Source organism: Perognathus longimembris, chromosome 23, assembly GCF_023159225.1.
Source record: "Perognathus longimembris pacificus isolate PPM17 chromosome 23, ASM2315922v1, whole genome shotgun sequence".
Classification (NCBI taxonomy): domain Eukaryota; kingdom Metazoa; phylum Chordata; class Mammalia; order Rodentia; family Heteromyidae; genus Perognathus; species Perognathus longimembris.
Window position 1 is genome coordinate 7516307 of NC_063183.1, and position 22500 is coordinate 7538806.

Below are 22500 nucleotides of genomic sequence, written 5' to 3' on the forward strand. Positions count from 1 at the left end.
TTTCAGCCTCCCGAGTAGCTCTGGGTTGTGTTTTTTGTTTTTTTTTTTGCCAGTCCTGGGGCTTGGACTCAGGGCCTGAGCACTGTCCCTGGCTTCTTTTTGCTCAAGGCTAGCACTCTGCCACTTGAGCCACAGTGCCACTTCTGGCCATTTTGTGTATATGTGGTGCTGGGGAATCGAACCCAGGGCCTCATGTATACAAGGCAGGCACTCTTGCCACTAGGCCATATCCCCAGCCCCTGGGTTGTGTTTTGATTGACCTACTTCGACTGATAATTATCATAACACACACACACACACACACACACACACACCCCACTGCCCTTAAAGGATCCAGGGAAAACCAATCAAACCACAACACATCGATTCCTTCCCATCCCACCCGGTGTCACCAGCCATTGCCACATACTTGGCTTGTTTCTGCTGAAGAATCATTCGGTACACAGCAGGTGCAGCAAGGCACTGAGTGATGGGGTATTGGAATAATGTCTGCAAAGTGAGGGGAGAACTTAATTATTATACCAGAGGCTAAAAACCTCACCAATCATTACCATCTCAATCCTGATCTCACCTCTAGGAGAGCACATTTACTCCTGCATTAATTTGTTCAACATCTGTATACTGAACCAGCATTTCACAGGAGGCACAGGTCACAGGTCAGGCTAATGCAGGAAGAACGAGAGAATGTTCTAGGCCTTACATAGAATAGATCCTAACAAGAAAAAGAAAGCAGGACCCAAGGGATAGTTGATAGACGAGACAAGAGCGATTTGAAGAATGTTCTGTAGAACAGAGAGAGAGAGGGGGGGGCAAAAGAGGACAGAAGGCCTCATGGGCTAAAGATGCATGCCAGTGAGGTTCAGTAAAGTCCATTTACTTAGAGAGAAGAGAAACGAAGAGGTCGGTTTAGGAAGACTCAGGTGAGTTGGAGTCAGATGACTCAGAGTCTAAACAGTCTGGAATTCACTGATTGTTCACCAGTCTTCAGAATTTCAGGTTGGGGTGGAAGACTGAAAGAGCGAGGAACAGCAGAGGAGAGAATCTGGGCTCATCTGTTCTGCATGGACATCCCATTGCTTCATTTCTCTGCAATTCTGTTTCCTGCATTCAAAGTGGCACTATTCATGTATTTTCCATGCAGAATCTTTCTGAGGCGCGGTGAGCTCACGGAGTCCATCTGCTCCCACAGTCATCCTGGACCTAGCCAGCTTCGAATCTCTGGCTTTAACCTCTACAAAAGATTTCACGGTCAGATCCTCCTTGTAAATTTGTCTTTTTTTGTGTTGCCAGCACTGAGGCTAAAACTCGGGACCTGGGCACTGTCTCTTAGATTTTTTTTTTCTCAAGGCTGGTGTTTTCTCACTCAAGCCACAACTCTACTTCTGGCTTTTTGGTGGTTAATTGGAATTAACAGTCCTTGCTGGCCTGGGCCGGCTTTGGACCAAGATCCTCAGATCTCAGCCTCTAGAGTAGTTAAGGTTACAGGCCTGCACCACCAGCAGGTGGCTTCTGCTTGTAACTTTTGGTTTGACTCATAACCCACCTGGGGCTCCCACCTGAAGGAGTTCAGTTCTAGATCCTCACACCCCTCTTTCTCCCACACCAACTGTGCAGGTGTCTATAAGCTAGCCTCAGGCACATGGGGTGGAATTAATGGCTTGGTGGCAGATAGTTGACTTAGGCGGGGCTGTTTAATATCTGGTCCATTTGCCCTGTTCGTGTGAATGTCAACCCAGAAATGCTGTGGAGGGTCTACAAAGAGACAGAAGAGAGAAGAGACCCTGAGAAAAGCAGGGGAGACTTAGAAGCTGCCAAGATTCCTGATAGTTTACAGTCCTTGTTTCAAATACTCACTGAGCTCTGTGCTTTCTTCTCCTTCCACAGTCATGCCCCACCCTGCCTTGACCCTCTTAAACCCTGATGGCCCCTGGCTGATAGTGGTTTGATTTGATGACCTCTTTTTTTTCACTTTATGGTGATGAGAAAAAAAAAAACTAAATTAAATAGAACACATATAGAAGTTTGCGTTTTGATCGTTTCTGGGGTGAACCATGTGCCTAAGAACCTGTCTTAATGCTCTTACATGGCAGATGTGAGCTAAGGCTCCCCATTTCCTGGCATCCAAGAGGGAAAACAACAGACGGACTGTGTTGCTAAGCTAGGTGTATTAACCGCACTTTCAACTTAGGGTGTGTACAATGAATGATGGGCTTTATCGGGACATAATCTTAAGTCAAGGAGCTTCGCTATTCCTTTCCCCATCCATCTCCTTTGAAGTGGATTTCTGTGGCTGACAGTACTAGAACAAGGGCCCCTCTGCGAAGTTAAGGATTAGAGGTAGCCCTGTCGGGCACTCCCAGAGCCTGAGGCTTAATGGGTGGGGACCCCTGTAAGCTCTGATTGTCTGTAATCTATGACTCCTCTCGGTGCTCACTGGTTTTCAGAGGGGGTGCTGAGCACTCCCCAGTAAAAGTCCCTTCCAACTGATTTTGCAAGGAGGATTGAGTAAAGTAGGGCCCAGGATTCAGGAGACTCAAACTTGTTGGGGTTGCTTTAATGTCTCATAGTGCATATTGTGGATCTTACAGTCACAAAGTCTGGGCTATAGGCCTAGAGAATGGCTCAGAAATATGCCTTTTCTTCCAGGTTATGGTTTATTTCATTTTTGGTGCTAGTATTGGGGCTTGAACTCAGAGCCTGAGTGTTGTCCCTAAGCTCTTTTGCTCAACGAAAGTGCTCTACCACTTGAGCCACTGCTCCACTTATGGGTTTTTGTAGTGAATGAGAGATAAGAATCTCATGGACTTCTCTGGCCTGAGCTGGCTTTGAATCATAGTCTTCAGATCTCTGCCTCCCGAGTTGCTAGGACTACAGGCATGAGCCACTGACACATGGCTCTGTTTTGTTTTTTAATGTGATTCTGATACTGTAATTCTTAATTCAGTATCCTACACTGTGAGAATCCCAGAAACAGGATTATTTTAGGCATATGGGTTTCTTTGTGTAACAAAATCGTCTTAGTGGGGTTTGGTTTTTGGCCTGTGAACATGAATTTCTTCTAGGAGGTTTATTTATTTTGGTGCTAGTATGGAGACTTGAACTCAGGGCGTTGAGCTTTCTTTTAGTTTTCCCTTAAGGTGAGATCTTTACCAGTTGAGTCACATCTCCACATCTGTCTATTTTGGTGGTTCGTTGGAGATAAGAGCCTTTCAGATTTGCCTGACTGGGTTGGCCTTCAGTTGGAATCCTCAGATCTCAGCCTCCTGAGTAGCTAGGATTACAGGCACGAGCCCCTGGTGCCCAATTTCTGGGAGCTATTTGATCCTAGAAGGTTGCTTTTCTTACCTGTACAATGTCCTGGGGATCAAACTGGGGCAGGTGGTGGACAAAAACTGTAGACCCCGCTGCCCATGGTTCCAGCAGGCATCCAAGGACAGCCAGAATCCAGCCTGGGTCTGACAGGCACCATAAGACATCCGTTGTCTTCAACTGTAATAATTGCCTGCTAACTCCAAGATATGGTGGCCTCAGCAGTGTTACTGGGGGAAGGTGTGGGGCGGGGCAGGGGAAACCCATTTTCGTGTTCAGTTAGGGAACCACCGCTCAGCCTCAGTGCATGTAATGCCTGCCATCTCCAGAGGAAAACCCAGCCAGGTCCCAAGGTGCATTGCCACTCACTTCCTGATTATGTGTGACTGAAACAGACTCAGTGCTAATGACCCTGAAGGCCTTTGCCAGGAGAGCCAAGGACAGAGTTTGTGGCTGTTTCTTCCACACCTGAGTCTGTTATGGATAGTTCCAGGTAAGGCAGGCAGATATGGTGGAGCCCTTCTGAGAACAGCATCCACCTCGCAGCAACAGAGCTGAGAGATGGAGGGGCAGACTGGAGTCTAATCCGGAGCCCACAGGTAAAGTCGGACTTCACACTGCTCTAGTTCAATAGCCAATACATTTCCTTGTTTACTTTTTGGCTTAAATGGAGTTCAAGCTGAGCTTTCTGTTGTTTGCAATGAGGCAATAGGATGAGGAAAAGAGAAGAGATGCAATTAATACTCTGACTTGTTTATGCCTCTATCAGAAAGAATGACATTGCCCCATTCGTAAAGAAATGGAAGGACTTGGAAAAAATTATACAAAGTGAAGTGAGCCAGACCCAAAGAAACATGGACTCTATGGTTTCCCTCATAGGTAATAATTAGCACAGGTTTAGGCTAGTCACATCAGAGGATCACAAGAGCCCAATAGCTGTGCCCTTATGAACACATAAGATGATGCTAAGTGAAATCAACTCCATGTTATGGAAACAAGTGTTATATCACTGTTGTAAGTACTTTCAACATGTCATGTGAAACTGTAGCTTTTTTTGGTTGATGATCCTTTTGTATCCCCTTCATGTGGTTGTATCCCCGCCATCACTGAATCTCATCTGAGTATCCTGGATACTCTATATACTGGTATTAGAACTAGGGAAGGGAAAGGGAATATCAAAATTGAGAGACAAAGGATAAAAAGACAAATGACTCCAAAAGCAATACTTACAAAAACTGAACAACTCATGAGGGAAGAGGGAAAGGGGGAGGAGGGAGGGAGGAATGAGAGAGGAGGTAACAAATAGTACAAGAAATGTACCACTGCCTTACGTATGAAACTGTAACCCCTCTGTATATCACTTTGACAAAAAGTAATTATTCAGAAAAAATACTCCAACTTGGCAAGGAAAACAGCAAGCATAGAGCTCCTATCTTTTCAGCTTCAGACCCTACTACCCATTGAACACCATTTCTTGACATCTATCTGGCACCCTAAGCCTAGAGATTAGCCTCTCTGGCCTCTCTTGAACCTGTTCCTCTCTAGTGTTCTGGGAGGTCACCTTAGACTCCAGTCCTTATTCCCCACATGTAGCTAGCGGGTCCTTCTCACTTCATCTCCTGAAGTCTCAATGTGTTAAACTTCCAAATCTCAATCACCTGGTCTAGAACACTGACTATCTGGTTCCTAAAGAGGTTGTGTTTTTCTTTCTTCCTCCATTCTAAGTTTCTCCATCCTTTTCCCCATTCCACAATGGTTTTGTGTATGAATGAATGTGTTGTATGTGTGTGTGTGTGTGTGTGTGTGTGTGTGTATGTATGTATGAGAGAGAGAGAGAGAGAGAGAGAGAGAGAGAGAGAGTGTCTTGGGGCTTGAACTTGGTGCCTGAGCCAGTGTCCCTGAGGTTTTTTTCCTCAAGGCTACCATTTTACCACTTGAGCCACTGCTACGCTTAAAGCTTTTGGTGGTGAATTGGAGATCAGAGTCTCATAGACTTTCCTTCCAGGGCTGGCTTTGGACTGAGATCCTCAGATCTCAGCCTGCTGAATTGCTAGGATTATGGGTGTGAGCCACTGGTGCCTAGGCGGTGATTATGATTGTGTTTTAGAAATACACATCTTATTATGTCCCATTCCTCCCCCTAAAAAAAATCTTGAAGTACCGCCCCATTGTCTTTCTAAGAAGGTCCAAACTATACATCAGTACCTTGAAAAATATGGCTCAAAATTTTCCTCTTGGTCTTCTCTAAACTCCATAATTCTATGATGTTACTTTTTATGTCTTTTTCCCTTTGCACATATCATTGCAATATATAAATATAAGAACACCCCAGCAGAGTCAGGGCCCTCTCTCACCTCCAGGGGCCTCACCCTGTCCATTAGCACCTCCTACCTGCAGAGGAAGAAGTCTGTGCCCTGTTTTGGTTAATAAGTTAGAAAACACATTGAACTTGACCCTTCCTAGTTGGACAGGAGAAAAGGTGGAGTTGGGGAGAGGCAAGAACGTTAACTTATAATTGATTAAGGGATGAGTCTGAGGCTTGATTGTCAGCCTTCATGTATTCTTTGCTCAAGGGTGGGGCAGATTTAGTGTAACCCAGTTTCTTCCCTAGCAGTTCATGATTGGGAAACTCTGGAGTCTTATTTCCCAGGATAATGAGGAGGAAGGGGCCTCTTCTAGACCTTAGGTTTGTTAGAATATTCTGTCTTTCCCCACCAAAACCTGGGAGTCACTGCCAAGGAACAGAGTGGCTTGTCATGCATGAATGTGGCTGCAGGGTATTGGCTGCCCTCTTGTGAAGATATTCTGGAAGGATCCCCAAAAGTCTTCTCTGTGATCCTGAGGCCTCTGTGAACAAACCTTCAGGATTCCACCTCATGAACTCTCAAACCCTCAGAGGTTGGATCAGAGGGGGTGTAGGGAAAAGAGGATAGAGGGCCTTCCATCTGCTGCTCCATTCCCTGGCCCACCCTCCCCACACCAGATCTGAGACCCGGCCTATAAGGTGCTGCTGTCTGCCTACCACGAATAGAGGCAGGATCGTAAGGCCAGGCCCTGGTTGTGCTTCGCCATCTTGGGGAGGCCTGTGGTGCCACTGGTGAAGAAGATGACCATGGGGTCCTCCGTCTTTGACTTGATACAGGTGTGTTCTGGGGATGCCGATCTACAAACAGATTCAGAGGAAAAAGAAATAAGCCATGAGTCTTGTTTTCCCATCTTGGGAGGAGCAAAGAACAAAATGATGAGATGTAAAATGGGGAATGTGGAGCTGTGCGAGGCTGGAAGGAAAGGCAGGTGCTCTAGTGTCTGGCAGCACACTGACTGTAAGGGTGAGTGGATTGCTATGTCTTTATTTGAAAAAACGGTGGAAATATAATGGATTATTAACCCCTTCCTAAAGAAGAGTTAAATAACAGCAATTGCTGTGTTCTGGGCAATGCTCTATGGGATTTAGTGACAGAAACTCATTCTGTTCTCAAGATCAACTCCAGGAAGTGAGCATATTCTAACTATGCCCAATTTGCAGATAAAGAAGTTGAAGCTCGGAGGTGACAGGTAATTTACCTGGAGTTGTGTAGCCTGCAAGTGGTATAGCCAGGATTCAAACTCACACACAGTCTGAGCTATCGGGGTGCTTGGTCTTAATCACACTGTTAAGTTTGTTGGAGACATTTTCCTATAAGCTACAGTGATAGGAATTAATCACTGTGGCATTGGTGATGAGGTAGGATGATGAAGACAGATAGAAGAAGATTTGTATAATAGCTATACTTCTTTATTTTGGTGCTGGTAGTAGAGCTCAGAGCCTTGAACTCAGAGCCATGTGCTCTTGCTTGGCTTTTTTGCTCAAGGTTGGTACTCTACTACTTGAGCCACACTTCCACTTCTGATTTTTTTTTTTTTGCTGGTTAATGGGAAATAAGAGTTTCAGGGATTTTTCTTTGCCTCTCAGATTCTTTTTCTTTTTCTTTTTTCAGCCAGAGGGCTTGAAATCAGGGTCTGGGAACCGTCCCTGGGTTTTTTTTGCTCAAGGCTAGCCCTCTATCACTTCAATCAACAGCACTATTTCCGGGTTTTTTCTGGTGGTTAATTGGAGATAAGAGTCTCATGGGCTTTCCTGCTCAGGCTGGCTTTGAACCAGGATGGTCAGATCTCAGCTTCCTGAGGAGTCAGGATTATAGGCATGAGCCACAAGTGCTCCAAAAGTCATATTTCTATATAAAAATTAAATTTTATACCCAACACATAGTTACTTTACACCTCTCCTTTGCACTATCTCAGCACTGAACATATATTAACGACAGAGCATATGTCCAACTTTCTAACTTTACATGTCAAATGCCAAGAACCAGAAAAGGAAAGAAAATGCCCAGAGTCTCACAGCCAATCAGTGACCAGAAACTTACTTCACCAGAGACCGGAAGTCCAGCCACCCTTCACGGCTGTGATCCGACACCAGAAGCTTGGATTTCAGAGCTGGGCAGTCAGAAGCTATGGAGTCCACCTCTGGGGCAAGGGTTTCTGTTGTCACGATGGCCTTGGCTTCAGACATTTGGAGTCGGTAGTGGATATCCTTGGCTTTCAGCTGACTGGTCCCAGGCATGAAGACCACCCCTGTTGTGGAGAAAGCAAACCTTGTGTGTTTCCATGGTCTGTTTACAGCCACAGGTGTCAGGCCTAGTTCACCTGCAGACAAATCCCCTAACCAACTGCTTGCTGGTCAAAGGATGCTCCACAGACGGGATGCAAAATCTCACACCCACCCAAGGGCAAATCAACCCCAGCTGCCTCTTAACAAGATTTCCAAGTGATGCCTATGTATGTTAAAAATGGAAAGCCCTAAGCCAGGCACTGGTGGCTTAGCTCATGCCTGTCATCCTAGCTACTTAGGAGGATGAGATCTAGGATGAGGATCCTAGTTCAAAAGCCAACCTGGGCAGGAAAGCCTGTGAGACTCTTATCGCCAATAAACTACTCAGCAAAAGCCAGAAATGATGCTGTGGCCTAAGTGGTAGAGCACTAGCCTGGAACCAAAGCATCTCAGGGACAGCACCCAGACCCTGAGTTCAAGCCCCAGGACTGGTACAAAAAATAAAAAAGAAAAAGAGAAAGACTGCCCTAAAAGAAATGTATTTATTTCCTGAATTATGAAATGGTAACCCCTCTGTACATAATCTTTATAATAACAATTTTTTCAAATCATTAAAAAAAAGGAAATCCCTGCCTTACCCTTTTTACTCGAGAGGCACCAGCTAGAGGACAAGTTGGCCCTGCTTTGGCCAAATTTACATAAGATTTGGGAATAGAGCTGGAAGGATAGTGTCATGACTAGCTGGATCTTAGTTCTCCATTTCTCTTAGCTCCTTGAAGTGGTCTTGAATCTTCTTCTCATCTCAAGATAAGTCACAGTGTTCTCTAAGCTTGCCTACCTTCCATTCCATCCTCATCACCAACAGTGAATTCCAGCCTTTGGCGGCCTCCTTCAGTGCTCTCCTCTGGATCTTCCTGCCATCTGAGATTCATCAAGACTGACCTTCCCTCCACAAGAAAATGTCACATTCATGGGGGCTGGGGATATGGCCTAGTGGCAAGAGTGCCTGCCTCATATACATGAGGCCCTGGGTTCGATTCCCCAGCACCACATATGCAGAAAATGGCCAGAAGTGGCTCTGTGGCTCAAGTGGCAGAGTGCTAGCCTTGAGCAAAAGGAAGCCAGGGACAGTGCTCAGGCCCTGAGTCCAAGCCCCAGTACTGGCCAAAAAAAAAAAAAAAAAGAAAAAAAGAAAAGAAAATGTCATATTCCCTATCCTGATGGCCCAAGGCGACACCCATTCGTCTTTTCCTTCACAACTCAAGTCTTCACTTTGAAACGGGCATGCCCCTCCAAGGGGCTCCTGACTCAGAAGCTTTTGCAGATGCTAGGCCTAGGCTTGGATGGTTCTCCTTTGCTTTAAAGCCTCTTTCATCCTGCTTATCTCCTAGAGTTCAGCACATGTCTTAGATTTCCCACAAGCCATCCCTTAGCTGTGTGAGTGACATGGCTTTTTTTTCTCTATAATCCTTCTGCCTTGCGGTTAATTGTTGATTGCACATGACCATGTTAGAGAATATGAAGAAAGAGAGATAGAAAGATAGAGAGATAGATAGGCAGATAGTTTAGATATGTAGGTGGATAGATAGACAGATAGACAGATAATATATAAATAGAGCATGTTGGCATGAAAGAGATGATCAATGGGTGACTGAATCAAGAAAATGTGTGATGTACATGTATATATATACATATGCAATATATATGTATATATACACAGTGGAATTTACTCATCCATTAGAAAGAATGATATTGTACCATTTGTAAAGAAATAGAAAGACCTTGATATCAGTTTTCTTATGTGTGGCAATTTCTTGTGACTACATAAAGGCAACATCTTAGATTGTAGCAGGTTCATATGCTCCTGTGTTTAAAGGTGTTTGTAGGTATCATAATATACATCAAGGAATCTTATACGAGACAGAGAAAGAGGGAGAGAGAAAGTTCTCAAATGCAGGAAAGTATTAATGAAGAATCTTTTTTATAAAAGTGGAAATGTTTGAGACTACCGTTCAAGGGAAGATGTGTATGTGTGTGTACATGTGTGTTCATGTTAGTGTGAGGGAGAGAAGAAACAGAAGCATTTATGAGTGAGCATGAGAAGCAGAAAGACAGAAGGAAGGTGTAGAGAAGGAAGTGTTCTGAATAGGCATCTTAAAATGGTATATCAGTTGCCAGCGGAGAGGGCACAGCACCCAATGTCACAGGCCTGGCTAGTTCTAGGCCAGCTTGGAGGGGTTACTGACCTGTTCGGAGACAGCCCACAGTTATCAGCCACCACTCAGGCACTCGAGGCAAAATCAGTGCCAGATGATCACCCTGTCGCAGGCCACAGGTCTGCGTGAGGACGTTGGCTGTGCGTCGAGTTAAGTCTGCCATGTCTCTGAAGCTCCACTTCAGTTCTTTGCCTTGGCCACTCACCCACCAGAAAGCAGGTTTTGGACCTCTCTTACCTTCCTAGGCAAGATTGTAGACGATGTGTTAGTTCCTGATTCCAAGAAAAAGGGGACTTCTCTGAAGGACCCAGGGCTATGGTTATGTTCCAGCTTGGGCACTGCTCTTGGACTGAGATCTCATCAACAACATCCACAGTATTAAAAGAAGTTGGGGAGTAAGATGGGACCCCTTCCAACATCCTGACAGCTGTGATCACCACTCTTTCTCTTTCCCTCCCCCAACGGCATAGAACATGATTAGACTTCATGTCTCTTAAGAAAGCCTTAAAATTCTTAGTTCGTATGACCCATGGTTCCTCTCTGTGCCTCAGTCTTCTCATTTGTGATATGGGGGCAATGATATTACCTAGAAGATAGTAGACCTAAAATGGGTTATTTTGTGAGCAAAAGCACATAGAATAGTGTCTTTGCTGGCACAGAACAGTTGCTCAAAAAGTATTATTCATTAAGTATTATAACAATAATATTACTATTGTAATAGTAAGAACAAATAAGGCAATGATATAAGTAAATAAAAATAAATATAAGTAAATTAAATAAAAACAAAAGGCTAATATAACTGCTAAATATTTGGCATTTATTTATTTATTTAGTCAGTTAAAGGGCTTGAACTCAGAGCCTGGGCATTGTTCCCCAGCTTTTTCATTTAGGGATAGTGCTCTACCACTTTGAGCCATGGCTCTACTTCTGGTTTTCTGTTGGTTAATTGGCACTAAGCATCTCATAGACTTTCTTATCCCAGCTGGCTTTGTACTGCAATCCTCAGATCTCAGCCTACTGAGTAGCTAGAATTACAGGTGTGAGCCACTGGCTTGGTTTTCATTTGTGTTTTATTACTTATTCATGTTTAACTTTTTATTATTATCTTTAAGTAGTTGTGCAAAAGAGTTTCTATTTAACAAAGCAGTTTATGCACACACTATAGCCTGATCAATGTCATCTCTTTCAACATTCAACACTTGGTTTTTAGATTAAGGCACTTCTAGAGTTTGGGATATAAATAAAGTGGTCTAGGAAAGTCTAGACCTTTCTCTACTCCCAAAACATCAAATATACAACAGAATAATTGCTTAGTTGTGGGAACTCCTGACACCAGTAAAGGGTCTTCAGCAATGAAGGAAACATGCGAAAACTCCAGATAGGGAAAATAGATTGTAGGCACAATATAGCATCTAAAGTCTTGAGAAGAGGGAAGACTGAGGTTTTTAGGGAGATGAAGACATTTATCAGTAGTCATATAAATGGCAAAATTAGGGGAGAGGCGGGGCACGCATATAGGACTATGGAAGGCAAAGGCCAGAAAAGGCCCGAGATAACGTTTAGACTTCTCCACTACTTACCTTCTCCATTTGAGCCCAGTAGTCTAGCACATGGCTTGCAAAGTTAAATTCTTCGGGATAGTATTGGTCACTCCATGTTGGGGCTCCAACTCCTGATACATGCTGGTAGCGCAATTGCTGAGGGGCTAGGCGAAGGCTGTGGTAGGATAGGTGGGCACCCCAGAGAATTCGGCCTCTCACCAGCCACTGCATAGTGGTCCTGAGGAGTTGGAGACAGAATTCTCAAGTCACCACGTGCCTTGATCAGTGATGGCTTACGGGTTGGTCATGCAACAGGAAGTTCCTCTGCCAAATGGATGCATGTCCTTCGTTGGTTTCTTACTGTGATTAGGATGGCTTTGTGTCAGTTCACCAGAATCTGAAGACATGCTTCATTGATTTCAGTGGTGATTGATCTCCCTGGCTAAGGGATCATAGCACAAAATGCCAGGGGAAAGGAGGGTTTGTAGCCACAGCATAAGGTGGGCACACATTCCTAGACATCTCTTTCCACCCTCTCTTATTGAAGTCCAGGATGAAGGACCTGTGGACATCTTTTTGTGGTGGGAGCTGAACATTTTGAGGCTCTATACTCCAGGTTATGTTTACTCTAGAGACACACCCCACTTCTCTTTCTCTCTCTCTTTGTGCCAGTATTGGGGCTTGAACTCAGGGCCTGGTGCATACACACACACACACACACACACACACACACACACACGTGACTAAAAAGATTGGAAGTTATATGATGGCACAGCTCTTGTTTAGCTTATTGATATTGAAAAAAGTAGCTAAAGCCAGAGAGAGAGAGAGAGAGAGAGAGAGAGAGAGAGAGAGAGAGAGAGAGAGAGAGGGGGGGGGGGGTTATAATGAAGAAATCCATTAATATTTTAGACTATGTTGCATAGTTTGAAGTCCCAATCCCCAATACTTCTGAAGAGATTTTATTTGGAGATAAAGTCTTTACAAATCCACTCAATTTAAAAAATGAGGGCCCTGGGAATATGGCCTAGTGGCAAGAGTGCTTGCCTCAAATACATGAAGCCCTAGGTTCGATTCCTCAGCACCACATATATATATAGAAAAGGCCAGAAGTGGAGCTGTGGCTCAAGGTGGCAGAGTGCTAGCCTTGAGCAAAAAGAAGCCAGAGACAGTGCTCAGGCCCTGAGTCCAAACCCCAGGATTGGCAAAACAACAACGAAAAACAAAACCCAAAAAACAAACAAAAAACCAAAGGCAATCAAGTTAAAAGATGAGGTCACTAAAGTTGGCCCTAATATAATGTGGTTGTTCTTCCTCTAAGAAATGCAGATTAAAAGCATTGGTTGTGGCCTACGCCTATAATCCTAGCTACTCAGGAGGCTGAGATCTGAGGATTGGGGCTTGAAGCCGCAGGAAAGTTGTTGAGACTCTTATCTCCAACTAACCACTAAAAATCCAGAAGTGAATCTGTGGCTCAAATGGGAGATCACTAGCCTTGAGAAAAAAGCTCAGGACAGCAAGTACCCAGACCCAGACCCGGAGTTCAAGCCCCAGGGATAGCATTAAAAAAAAAAAAAAAAAAAAAAAAAAAAAAGATTAAGATACAGACTTATGTAGAGCCCAGTGCCAGTTCTACATGAACACTGCCATCTACAGGTCAAGGAGAAAGAGTTTGGACTTCCAGCCTCCTGGACTGTGAGAAAATGAACTATGGAACTCACTCAGTCTGGTCTAATTTTCCATGGCAGCTCCTGTGAACCCAGCTACCCCTTGCGATCCAATAAGGAAGAAGTGACTTGGGTACCATCTTCTGAATATGTTTGAAGTTCTGATTTAGTTTTTGCTGCTTGAGGGGCTGCAGTGCCCAGCGGAGATGGACTCATACAGCACAGGTTGAGATTCCGGTCATCTAACTCTCCCTCTGTGTACCTTGGGGTTATTGACTTAATCTCCTTCTCAAACAGAAAAATTGGCAGCGCTGATTGCTTTGTGCTTGTGGTAACAGGTAGAAAGCATAGCACATCAGCTGAAAACAGATACCTGCTTGAGAAATAGGAGCTATGGGTACTGAGCTCTTTCCTTGTTTGGAAACTCTCATTAAGCAATGAAGCCTGACCACATGAAATAATTTTGTAATCTTTGGAATACAGTTTGAAGAGAAGAAATTGGAGCAAATTCCTATACATGGAAATGACAGGCACAGTTTTTGCTCTGATATATACAGATGTAGGAACCGCGCCTCACAGTTGTTGATATATATATATATATATGTATATATATTTCTTGTTGATATATATCCTTATATATCATCATTATAATAAAAAAGTTGGTCTATAACTATATTGCTAAAGCTCAATAAATGTACCTGCCTTGTATCTATATCTAAATCCATATTTATGTATTCTTTATAGATTTCTGACTCAGTAGATACTCAGTATCAGACTCTTTCCTTTTTTTGTCATAAATTCAGAGAAAGAAAAGGCACTATGGTCACAGGATGCTTGAACTATAGAAAAAAATGATGTTTCATTTCCCATTGATTGGTTGGAGGTGCTATAGGTGGTTTTAGATAGTATCAGAGAGCAGACTGGAAGATTGTTCACCCTTCTTGGAGCATAGAGTGCAAGGAGCTCCTATGAAATGGTTTAAAACTGCACTGTTTTGAAGTGTTTTAAGTGTCTTCTGAAAGTAAAGCATTGTGACTTTGCTGGGCTCAGAGCTGCATGCTGGGGTACACAGTGTCATGAAATGTTCCTGCAGTCCAGTACTGGTCTTTGGACTCCGAAAGCTATTTGATGGAGCCGCATGAGGATGGTAGAATTATGGACCCAGAGCTTGACTTTTGGCTCCATTGCCTGCTGGCTGGGTGATCTTGGGCATAGCTCCTGTCTTTACATAAGGGACATAACAGTAACACTCACTCTCCAGATTCTGGTAGGATGAGTGAGACAAGTCACATAAGAAACTAGTACACAGCAGGGCTCAACGAACGTCCAGCCACTCTTCAGCCCCCAGCAGTTCTGATGCTAACCCCCTTCTCATTGGATGGTTTTGTTTTTCTTTTCAATTTAAGAAAAGACATTGCCAGCTGCTGGTGGCTCATGCCTGTAATCCTAGCTACTCCAGAGCCTGAAATATGAGGATGTGGCTCAGAGCAAGCTGGAGCAGGATAGTCTGTGAGACTTTTATTTCCAAATAAACACACACACACACACACACACACACACACACACAGAGCCAGAAGTGGAACTGTGGCTTACGTGGTAGAGCATTAGTCTTGAGAGAGGAAAAAAAAAGCTTAGGGACAGTGCTCAAGCCCTGAATTCAAGCCCCAGGGCCAGCATGTGTGTGCGCAGGTGCACACATATACCCTCACACACCCGCACCACACACACTCAGCTTTACAGAAAGTGCACGAACTTCTGTTTAGGGACGTTTTCTTGCAATTACCTCCTGTACTGCATTTCTGCCACCGGCTGCCCACAACCCATTAAGAATTGCTTAAGCGTGAATGCATCACGTTCTATGAGTCAACCATGATACCACCACACACGGCGCAGCTCTGTCTCCAGGCTTTCTGCATGCCTGATCACAACACACTCATACTGCAGTCAAGAACACAAAGTGTCAGAGAAGTGCTCTGCCTGTTGTAATCTAACTTGCAAGTGGCACCGCTAGAGCTTGAAACTGGATTAAATTTAGAGCTTTTTGTTTTGTTTTGTTTTTTAGATACACACACAACAATTCACAGACAGACACACTTCAAAGAAGTTGACATTTGCCTCTGTCTTACCTGATATGGTTCCGGATACTGTGGGGATAGGAAAGAAGGCTTTGCAAGGTCTGTTCTCTGAGCTCAGGTTCTTTCCAGGAATGTGCACACGGCAGAATTGGGCTCCTGACTAGGGAAACCCTGGGCAGAAAACGTGTTAGGAATTGGATGATTCAGCAGGGGGGAGGAGATGCTTGGTAGAATCTGTCAAAGAATAATCATAGGCCTTCAAGGAGAGATTATCAGTTAAAAAAAACCCCAAACCTAACAATCTGTCACTATGAAGTCATCTTCAATTCTTATGGGATGGCTTGGAGTAAAAATCAAATGGAAAATACACTGGAGCATGATAAACAATACAGGACTCTAGACATTCACACACAGTGAGAGCAAAGGAGGATATGTTTAGGAGAGGAACGAAAAGGCACAATGCCTATGTACCTCTGACCATATGAAATAGTATTTATTGAAATGAACTCCAGGAAATGGAAACAAGATTTTTGTTTTTCTTTTCTTTTCTTTTTGTCTTGTCTTTTTATCTGTTATTGGGAGGGGAAGGGACGTCACAGGAATGGTGGGACAGAGGGTGAACAAATGCAGCAGTGGTACCCAGTAGACACTATGTTGAAAACAAACTCAACTTGTGGGTGGGGATGGGAGGGAAAAACTGGGAGCAAGGGAAGAAAGAGCTGACACTGTCCAAAAAGAAATGTACTCTTCCTGACATAAGTAGCTGTAACCCCTCTGTACATCTCTTTTATAATAACAAGAAAAATGCATGGGGATGGGAATATGGCCTAGTGGCAAGAGTGCTTGCCTCGTATATATGAAGCCCTGGGTTCGATTCCTCAGCACCACATATAGAGAAAATGGCCAGAAGTGGCGCTGTGGCTCAAGTGGCAGAGTGCTAGCCTTGAGCAAAAAGAAGCCAGGGACAGTGCTCAGGCCCTGAGTTCAAGCCCCAGGACTGGCAAAAAAAAAAAAAAAAAGAAAAAAAAAGAAAAATGCATGAAGAAAGAAACAAATCAAATGGAGTGCTCTTACTCGTTTTCTGTGACTATCCTGCTCCCCTTTTCTAGAACTTCACCCCATTCACCTACAGATGAAAGGCAGCCTAGCTGAATCACTATGACCTGAACTCTTATAGCAGGAAGAGTTCACCATCCTCCTGCCTCAGCCACCCATATGCTAGGATTACAGCTAAGTGACAACTGCGACCCCCACAAGAATGATGGCACGGGACAGAGAACTGGATGAGGTTTTGTAAGGAAGAGTCTCAGACTTTTGTCTTCTGCAGTGAAATGCATGGTAGATCATGATCTATTTACCTATCTACCTGTCTGTCAGTCTATCTATCTATCTATCTATCTATCTATCTATCTATCTATCTATCTACCAAATGAGGCTGAAGAGACTCTAGAACATTCCCAAGTCACAGAGATTAAATAAAGCAGGGAACAAGGTTTGAATCCAGGTTCTATTTGCTAGTATCCCCTGATCAAGTCATCTGCGGAGAAAACTCCTGGTTCTGATGTCAGAATTCGTAGACAAGGGTAAGTATGCTATACCTATAATGATTTTTGAAGACTAGAGGAAAATAAGCACCAATTAAACAAATAGTGACATGAAGCAGGGAAAAACAAAGGATGAATTGGGAATCATTAACTGAAAAAAAATCCATTGCCTTAAGTTAAAAATTAAGTGAGTAGACTTTTTTTTTTTGAACATTGGACATGACCAAAGAAAGTCAGTGAACTTGAAATTAGAGCAAAAGGAACTGAGAGTCCAAAAAGAGAGAAAACATGAAAAAATAGTAAGCAGAACTCCAGTGAACTGTGGAACAGGAAGACCAAAATAATGAGCAGAGGTTTTATAGATTTTGGTGAAGAACATACATTTACAGCTCCTAGAGTATCAGGAAGTCCCAAACAGGAGCAATAACACCCCCCAAAAGGAATGATAATAGGCATATCATAATCAAATTTGTTTAGGTTAAAAAAAATGGAGAGAAAATTGTGAAAGCAAACAGGTTAATACAAACTTCTTAAAGACAAAGGAAGACAAGAGTAAGCTTAGCAAGGTGACAGATTAGGTAATGCCACTCACTCCCCTCCCCTCACAACAACAATAATTCTCTGCCACCCCTAGACCAAAAAAACCAGCCTTTGTGGAAATCTTGGTATTCAAGTAGGAGTTTGCAAAACCCCAGAAGTCCTAAGACATAGGATTTGTTGTTTTTGTGCCAGTTCTGGGGCTTGAACTCAGGGCCTTGGTGTTGTCCTTGGGCTTTTTTTTTTTTTTTTTTTTTTTTTTTTTTTACTCAAGGCTAGCACTCAAGGCTATCACTTAAGCCACAGCTCTGCTTGGACTTTTTTGGTGTTTAATTGGAAAGAAGAGCCTCATGGAGTTTCCTTCCTGGGTTGGCTGTGGACCACGGTCCTCAGATCTCAGCCTCCTGAGTAGTTAGGATGACAGCCGTGAGCCACCAGTTCCCTGTGGGAGGGTTGTTCTGAGAAAATGATCCTGTGCCCCTGGGTCTGATTCCTTACCCATGGCCCAGGTTTCAGATCTAGAAACAATCTAATCACCAGCTCCAAGAGGATTGTGCTGTCTCACCCATAAGCGCATTGGGAAGCAGGCCCATCCTTCTTGCTTTCAATCACAGACCCTGGAAATCACCTCTAGTCTATCACAGCCACAGACAGGGCTGCAGTCGTCATAACTGTCCGTAGACCCCAGGGAAAAGCCAGTGGTTTCAATTCCTATGGCAGGTCTGTCAACCTCAGTACCAAAGTAGATCCTGAAAGGCTCCTGGATTTTGTTCCCAGCTCCAGAACAAATCCTTCCTGCATAGGGAATTGCCGGGAGACTGGCTTATTTGTGACTCGAAAGGCACATTCACAAAACCCAGTTGTACTGGAGATGATCAAGGGTGCTGACTCAACTCCCAAGCTACTATGGTTGGTCTGAGAAGGAAATTCTGCTTGGCTAGGGGCAAGCTGAGAGAGATACCCATCAAGAGTCCTCAGGAAAGAGTTGACAGCCTTGGTTGCACCATGGATCTGAAATGGCCCTGAATCTCAGCTTGACTCTCTTGTCACCTGTAGGGATTGAAGATGAGCTGCCTGGCCTGGAGCCCATGGGAGACACGGTGCCACAGACAGGCCTATGCCTTAGGCACAGAAGCCACCCCTCTACTTGGTTCCAATCCCAGTCAGACGCAGATAGGATCAGTACTTAGACAAAAATTCCTTCCCAGTGACCTAGAGGAAGGTGGCCATATCTGCAAGCCAGGGAACAGATCTGGAAGTGTACCTTTATCCCACCTTTGCCCCTTCCATCCTGGCTTTGGTTCTAGGAACCAGCTAGGATTCACCACTCCCAGATCCCCTGGTCTCAGGCTTATCAACGGTGATCCCAGGGTGGGTCTTGAAGCAGACCTTAACAGACTACATTCACCAGACAAAATCAGGTTGTACTCGTTCTGCCAATTGCACCGACACCAGTGAGAAGCTGCATGAATAATAATCAAGAACCAGGCAAACTGGACACCATGGAAGACAAATAATGAGGCACCAGCAAACTAGCACTAAAGAATTAGAGATCTATGAATCAATCACCTGAAGGAGAATCCGAAGAACCATCTTCAGTGAGAAGCAAGAAAACCCATTCAGACAACGACACAGCACGAAGCGAGCAGGTCGTGAAAACTTTTCTCTAAGACGGAAACAAAGATGCCTGTTCTTATGGCTTCTACTCAGCAGAGGAGTGGAAATCCTAGCCAAAGTAATCAAGAGAGAGAGAGAAAGAAATAGAAGGCGTCTAAAGTAAATTAGCGTTGCTTCCAGGAGATGTGATTGCTTTTATGGAAAACCTTAGAGATTTCAACACACACACACACACACACACACACACACACACACACACACACACACATTGCTGTTAGAACTGATAAAACAAATTTAGTATACTGTAGTTGCAGGATGCAAGACTAACCCACAAAAATCAGTAGCATTTCTATACACAAACAACTACCCCCCCCCCCAAAAAAAGATGTCAAGAATGTGATCCCATTCATAATAGTTACAAGTTAAAATCATACCGAAATGAATTATAGGAAATGAAACATGTTTTTTATTGTTGTTGTTGATGGTGTTCGTGTTTGTTTCTTTTCTTTTTCTTTTCAGGGAGGTCAATGGAAGGGATGCAGAAAGGGAAGGAGCAATGGTGGGCAAATGCAATCATGCTATTCAGTATACACTATATAGAACATGAGCTATGTAACTTGTGGGCAGGGACTGGAGGGGGAAACTAAGAGAAAGTGAAGGAACAGAAATCCATTCATTACCTGACTTATGAAATGATAACCCTTCTGTATATCACCTTTATCATAACAATGAAATTATGTTAAAAAATCAGATAATTAAGAATAAAGGTAATGGTAGAAGCGGAAGAGCTGTATAGCCAAAGCTATAACCCATTAATGAAAGAAGTTAAGAAGACACAAATAAATGGAAAAGGTAACCTGGTTCATGGATCAGAAGAATCAATATTGTTAAACTTTCCATAATATACTTTTTGTTTTTAGGGTGTTTCTCTTTCCTTCCTCCCTGACCCCGATCTTCTAAGGTGACTCACCTCACTGAATAGCTATTCGTGCTCTAGATTATCAGCAGCTAACAAAGTGAGTGTTTGTGGTGCAACAGATAGAATTGCATCCATGCCTTGTGAGCCCGCCATGGCTGCCTTGCTAGGCACACAAGGCCCCAGCACACAGTTGCACGTGGCAGAGATCTCAGTCCTAGCCAGTCAAGGCCCACAGTGGAATCGGAGAAAACCACCCTCCACTCTTCAAGAAACAAATGATAGATCCCCGAGTAGAGCAGGATCTCACTCCTGGCCACAGCTCCTTTCAGAAGTCCTCTGTGGTGTGAATCTAAATGGTACAGCCCAGCTGGGAAGCCGGTGGCTCACACCTGTCATCCTAGCTACTCAGGAGGCTGAGATCTGAGGATCGAGGTTCATAGCCACCCTGGGGAAGGAAAGCCTGTGAGACTCTTACCTCCATATAACCACCAAAAATTTGAAAGTAGAGCTGTAGCTCAAGTGGTAGAGTGACTAGCCCTGAGCCCTGCTTAGGTCCCGAGTTCAAACCCCAGTGCCAGCACACCCACACACAAAAATGGTATGGCCCAGAGAGGTGCCAGCAGATTCAGAGCACATCACAGGCCTCTCTGGCCTGGGCAAAGAAGGGCACTCATGTACACAACAGCAGACTGGGAGTGGACAGGAACTTGGGAGGGCCATGTGTAGAAGCGGGCAGTGGTGAGGAGCTGTGGGTTTCATTTACACTCTCTTCTTGTGCTGGGACCCAGCCTGGGCCCAAACTAGAAGAACCAGTTCAGAGAGAGAGAGAGAGAGAGAGAGAGAGAGAGATGGAGGGGATAGGGGGAGGAGGAAGGGAGGGAGAGAGAGAAAATATAAATGTCTCCTGAGAGCAAAGAAGTTATTTTTTCTTTTTGCCTTTGTCTTTTTGATTTTTCATATATATTTTAGCTATCTTTGTCCCTCTTGCTTTTTTATTTACTTCACACTCTTCTCCTTTACTCTGCCCATCTCCCAGTTATTATTATATGTGAACCACCACAATCACTTTTCAACATTCAGTCTTTAAACATTTCTTCTCCTCCCCCACAGTATTATTTTTCTCACCTATAGTTTTGAGTTTCCTGCTACTGAGCTAGGTGCTCTGAGGAGTTTCTTTCCTTACTCCTACCCTCCTCATCTAGAAAATGGCAGAAGATTCTAAGATACCTCTTCTACCAGAGTGCATTGAACTTGATGCTAGGTGTGAAAACACCAGCCACAAAGATGTCTAGAATAGCTCTATAGGATGTTATCAAACCGCTGAACTCTGGACTGGGCTGTAGCTCAGCCACACCGCACTTACCTGGCATGCATGAAGCCTTGAGTTTGATTCCCAGCAGTGGGGGGGAAAAAAGACCAGAAAATAGAAAAAAAAGATACAAGCTGGGGCCTGTGGCTCATGCCTATAATCTGTATGCAGGAGGCTGAGATCTGAGGATTGTATTCAAAGCCAGCAATGGGCAGGAAAGCCCATGAGACTTTAACCACCAAAAAGCCTAAAGTGGAGCTATGGTTCACATGGTAGAGCACTAGACTTTGGTTAAAAAGAAAAAAAGAAAGAAAGAGAAAGCTCAGGGACAGCACCCAGGCCCCAAGTTCAAGCCCTAGGACTAACATGTGAACAACACACACACACACACACACACACACACACACACACACACACCAAAATCCCTGCTAAACTCAGTTGCTTGTGGAGAGAGAAGCTAGTTCAGCTTTGACCCAGTTCAAAGTATTTCTTCTTTTAAATTTAATGGCTCAAATCCAAGTTATTTATTTTGAAAGTAAATGAGTGAAGATTTAAAACAAGTGCCTGACACTGTGAAAAGCAAGGAAGAGCTCCTAGAAACAATAGGGCTTGTAAAATTTCACTGTAAAGAAGTTACTTTTAGCTTCTATAGCTCTATTTAGGTGACTCCATGCTAGAGGGCTGCACCCCCACCTGTGAGACTAGTTTCTTGTAGTTTGACATTTAAAATATATATGTAGCCCTTGTTCCTCTCTGTATCTAGGTAGCAACCATAGTAACCATTGTAAAAACGATCACAGTAATAGATCATAGAAGTAACCATAGTAGTGGTTACAGAAATGCCATGGTGACTGTCAGGTTGGCCCACTGATGATTGAGTACTGGATTATTTTAGCCTGTTCATACTTGCTTAGTTGATATTAGGGGAACATGGTAACAATTGTTAAAATAAAGTTAATATTAGGTTAGATCGACCTCAAAATTCTGCTTCAGTAAACGACTTGCTTAACCCGTTTGGGCTCTGACCCCCTGCTCTGACCTCTTGCCTCAGTGCTATGTGACCACCTGCTGTAGAATGCACAGCTTCTACCTTAAAAAATCCAGCCCTGCGGTGGTTCATTGCTGTTCTTTACCATCCCGATGGTAATTGGGAGGAGAGCAGGAAGATGCCTCTC

At 43.9% G+C, this 22500-nt stretch overlaps 1 protein-coding gene and 1 long non-coding RNA gene across 3 annotated transcripts in view; one reads left to right on the plus strand and one right to left on the minus strand.

The window, feature by feature from the left end:
* Window positions 1–15588, minus strand: part of LOC125340857 (acyl-coenzyme A synthetase ACSM1, mitochondrial-like) — a 26440-nt gene extending 10852 nt beyond the window's left edge. For both annotated transcript variants that reach the window (XM_048332732.1, XM_048332733.1), the window contains exons 1-7: window positions 15451–15588; window positions 11697–11895; window positions 10147–10357; window positions 7716–7923; window positions 6332–6472; window positions 3346–3505; window positions 410–489 (exon numbers count right to left, since the gene is read on the minus strand). In XM_048332732.1, coding sequence (XP_048188689.1) covers window positions 410–489; window positions 3346–3505; window positions 6332–6472; window positions 7716–7923; window positions 10147–10357; window positions 11697–11888 — 992 coding nt within the window. In that variant the 5' untranslated portion in view covers window positions 11889–11895; window positions 15451–15588. The remainder of the gene's footprint in view (window positions 1–409; window positions 490–3345; window positions 3506–6331; window positions 6473–7715; window positions 7924–10146; window positions 10358–11696; window positions 11896–15450) is intronic.
* Window positions 15589–17649: 2061 nt separating this feature from the next.
* LOC125340859 overlaps window positions 17650–22500 on the plus strand; it is a 13007-nt gene continuing 8156 nt past the window's right edge. Inside the window, exon 1 of the long non-coding RNA XR_007208829.1 lies at window positions 17650–17662. This is a non-coding gene — a long non-coding RNA (uncharacterized LOC125340859). The remainder of the gene's footprint in view (window positions 17663–22500) is intronic.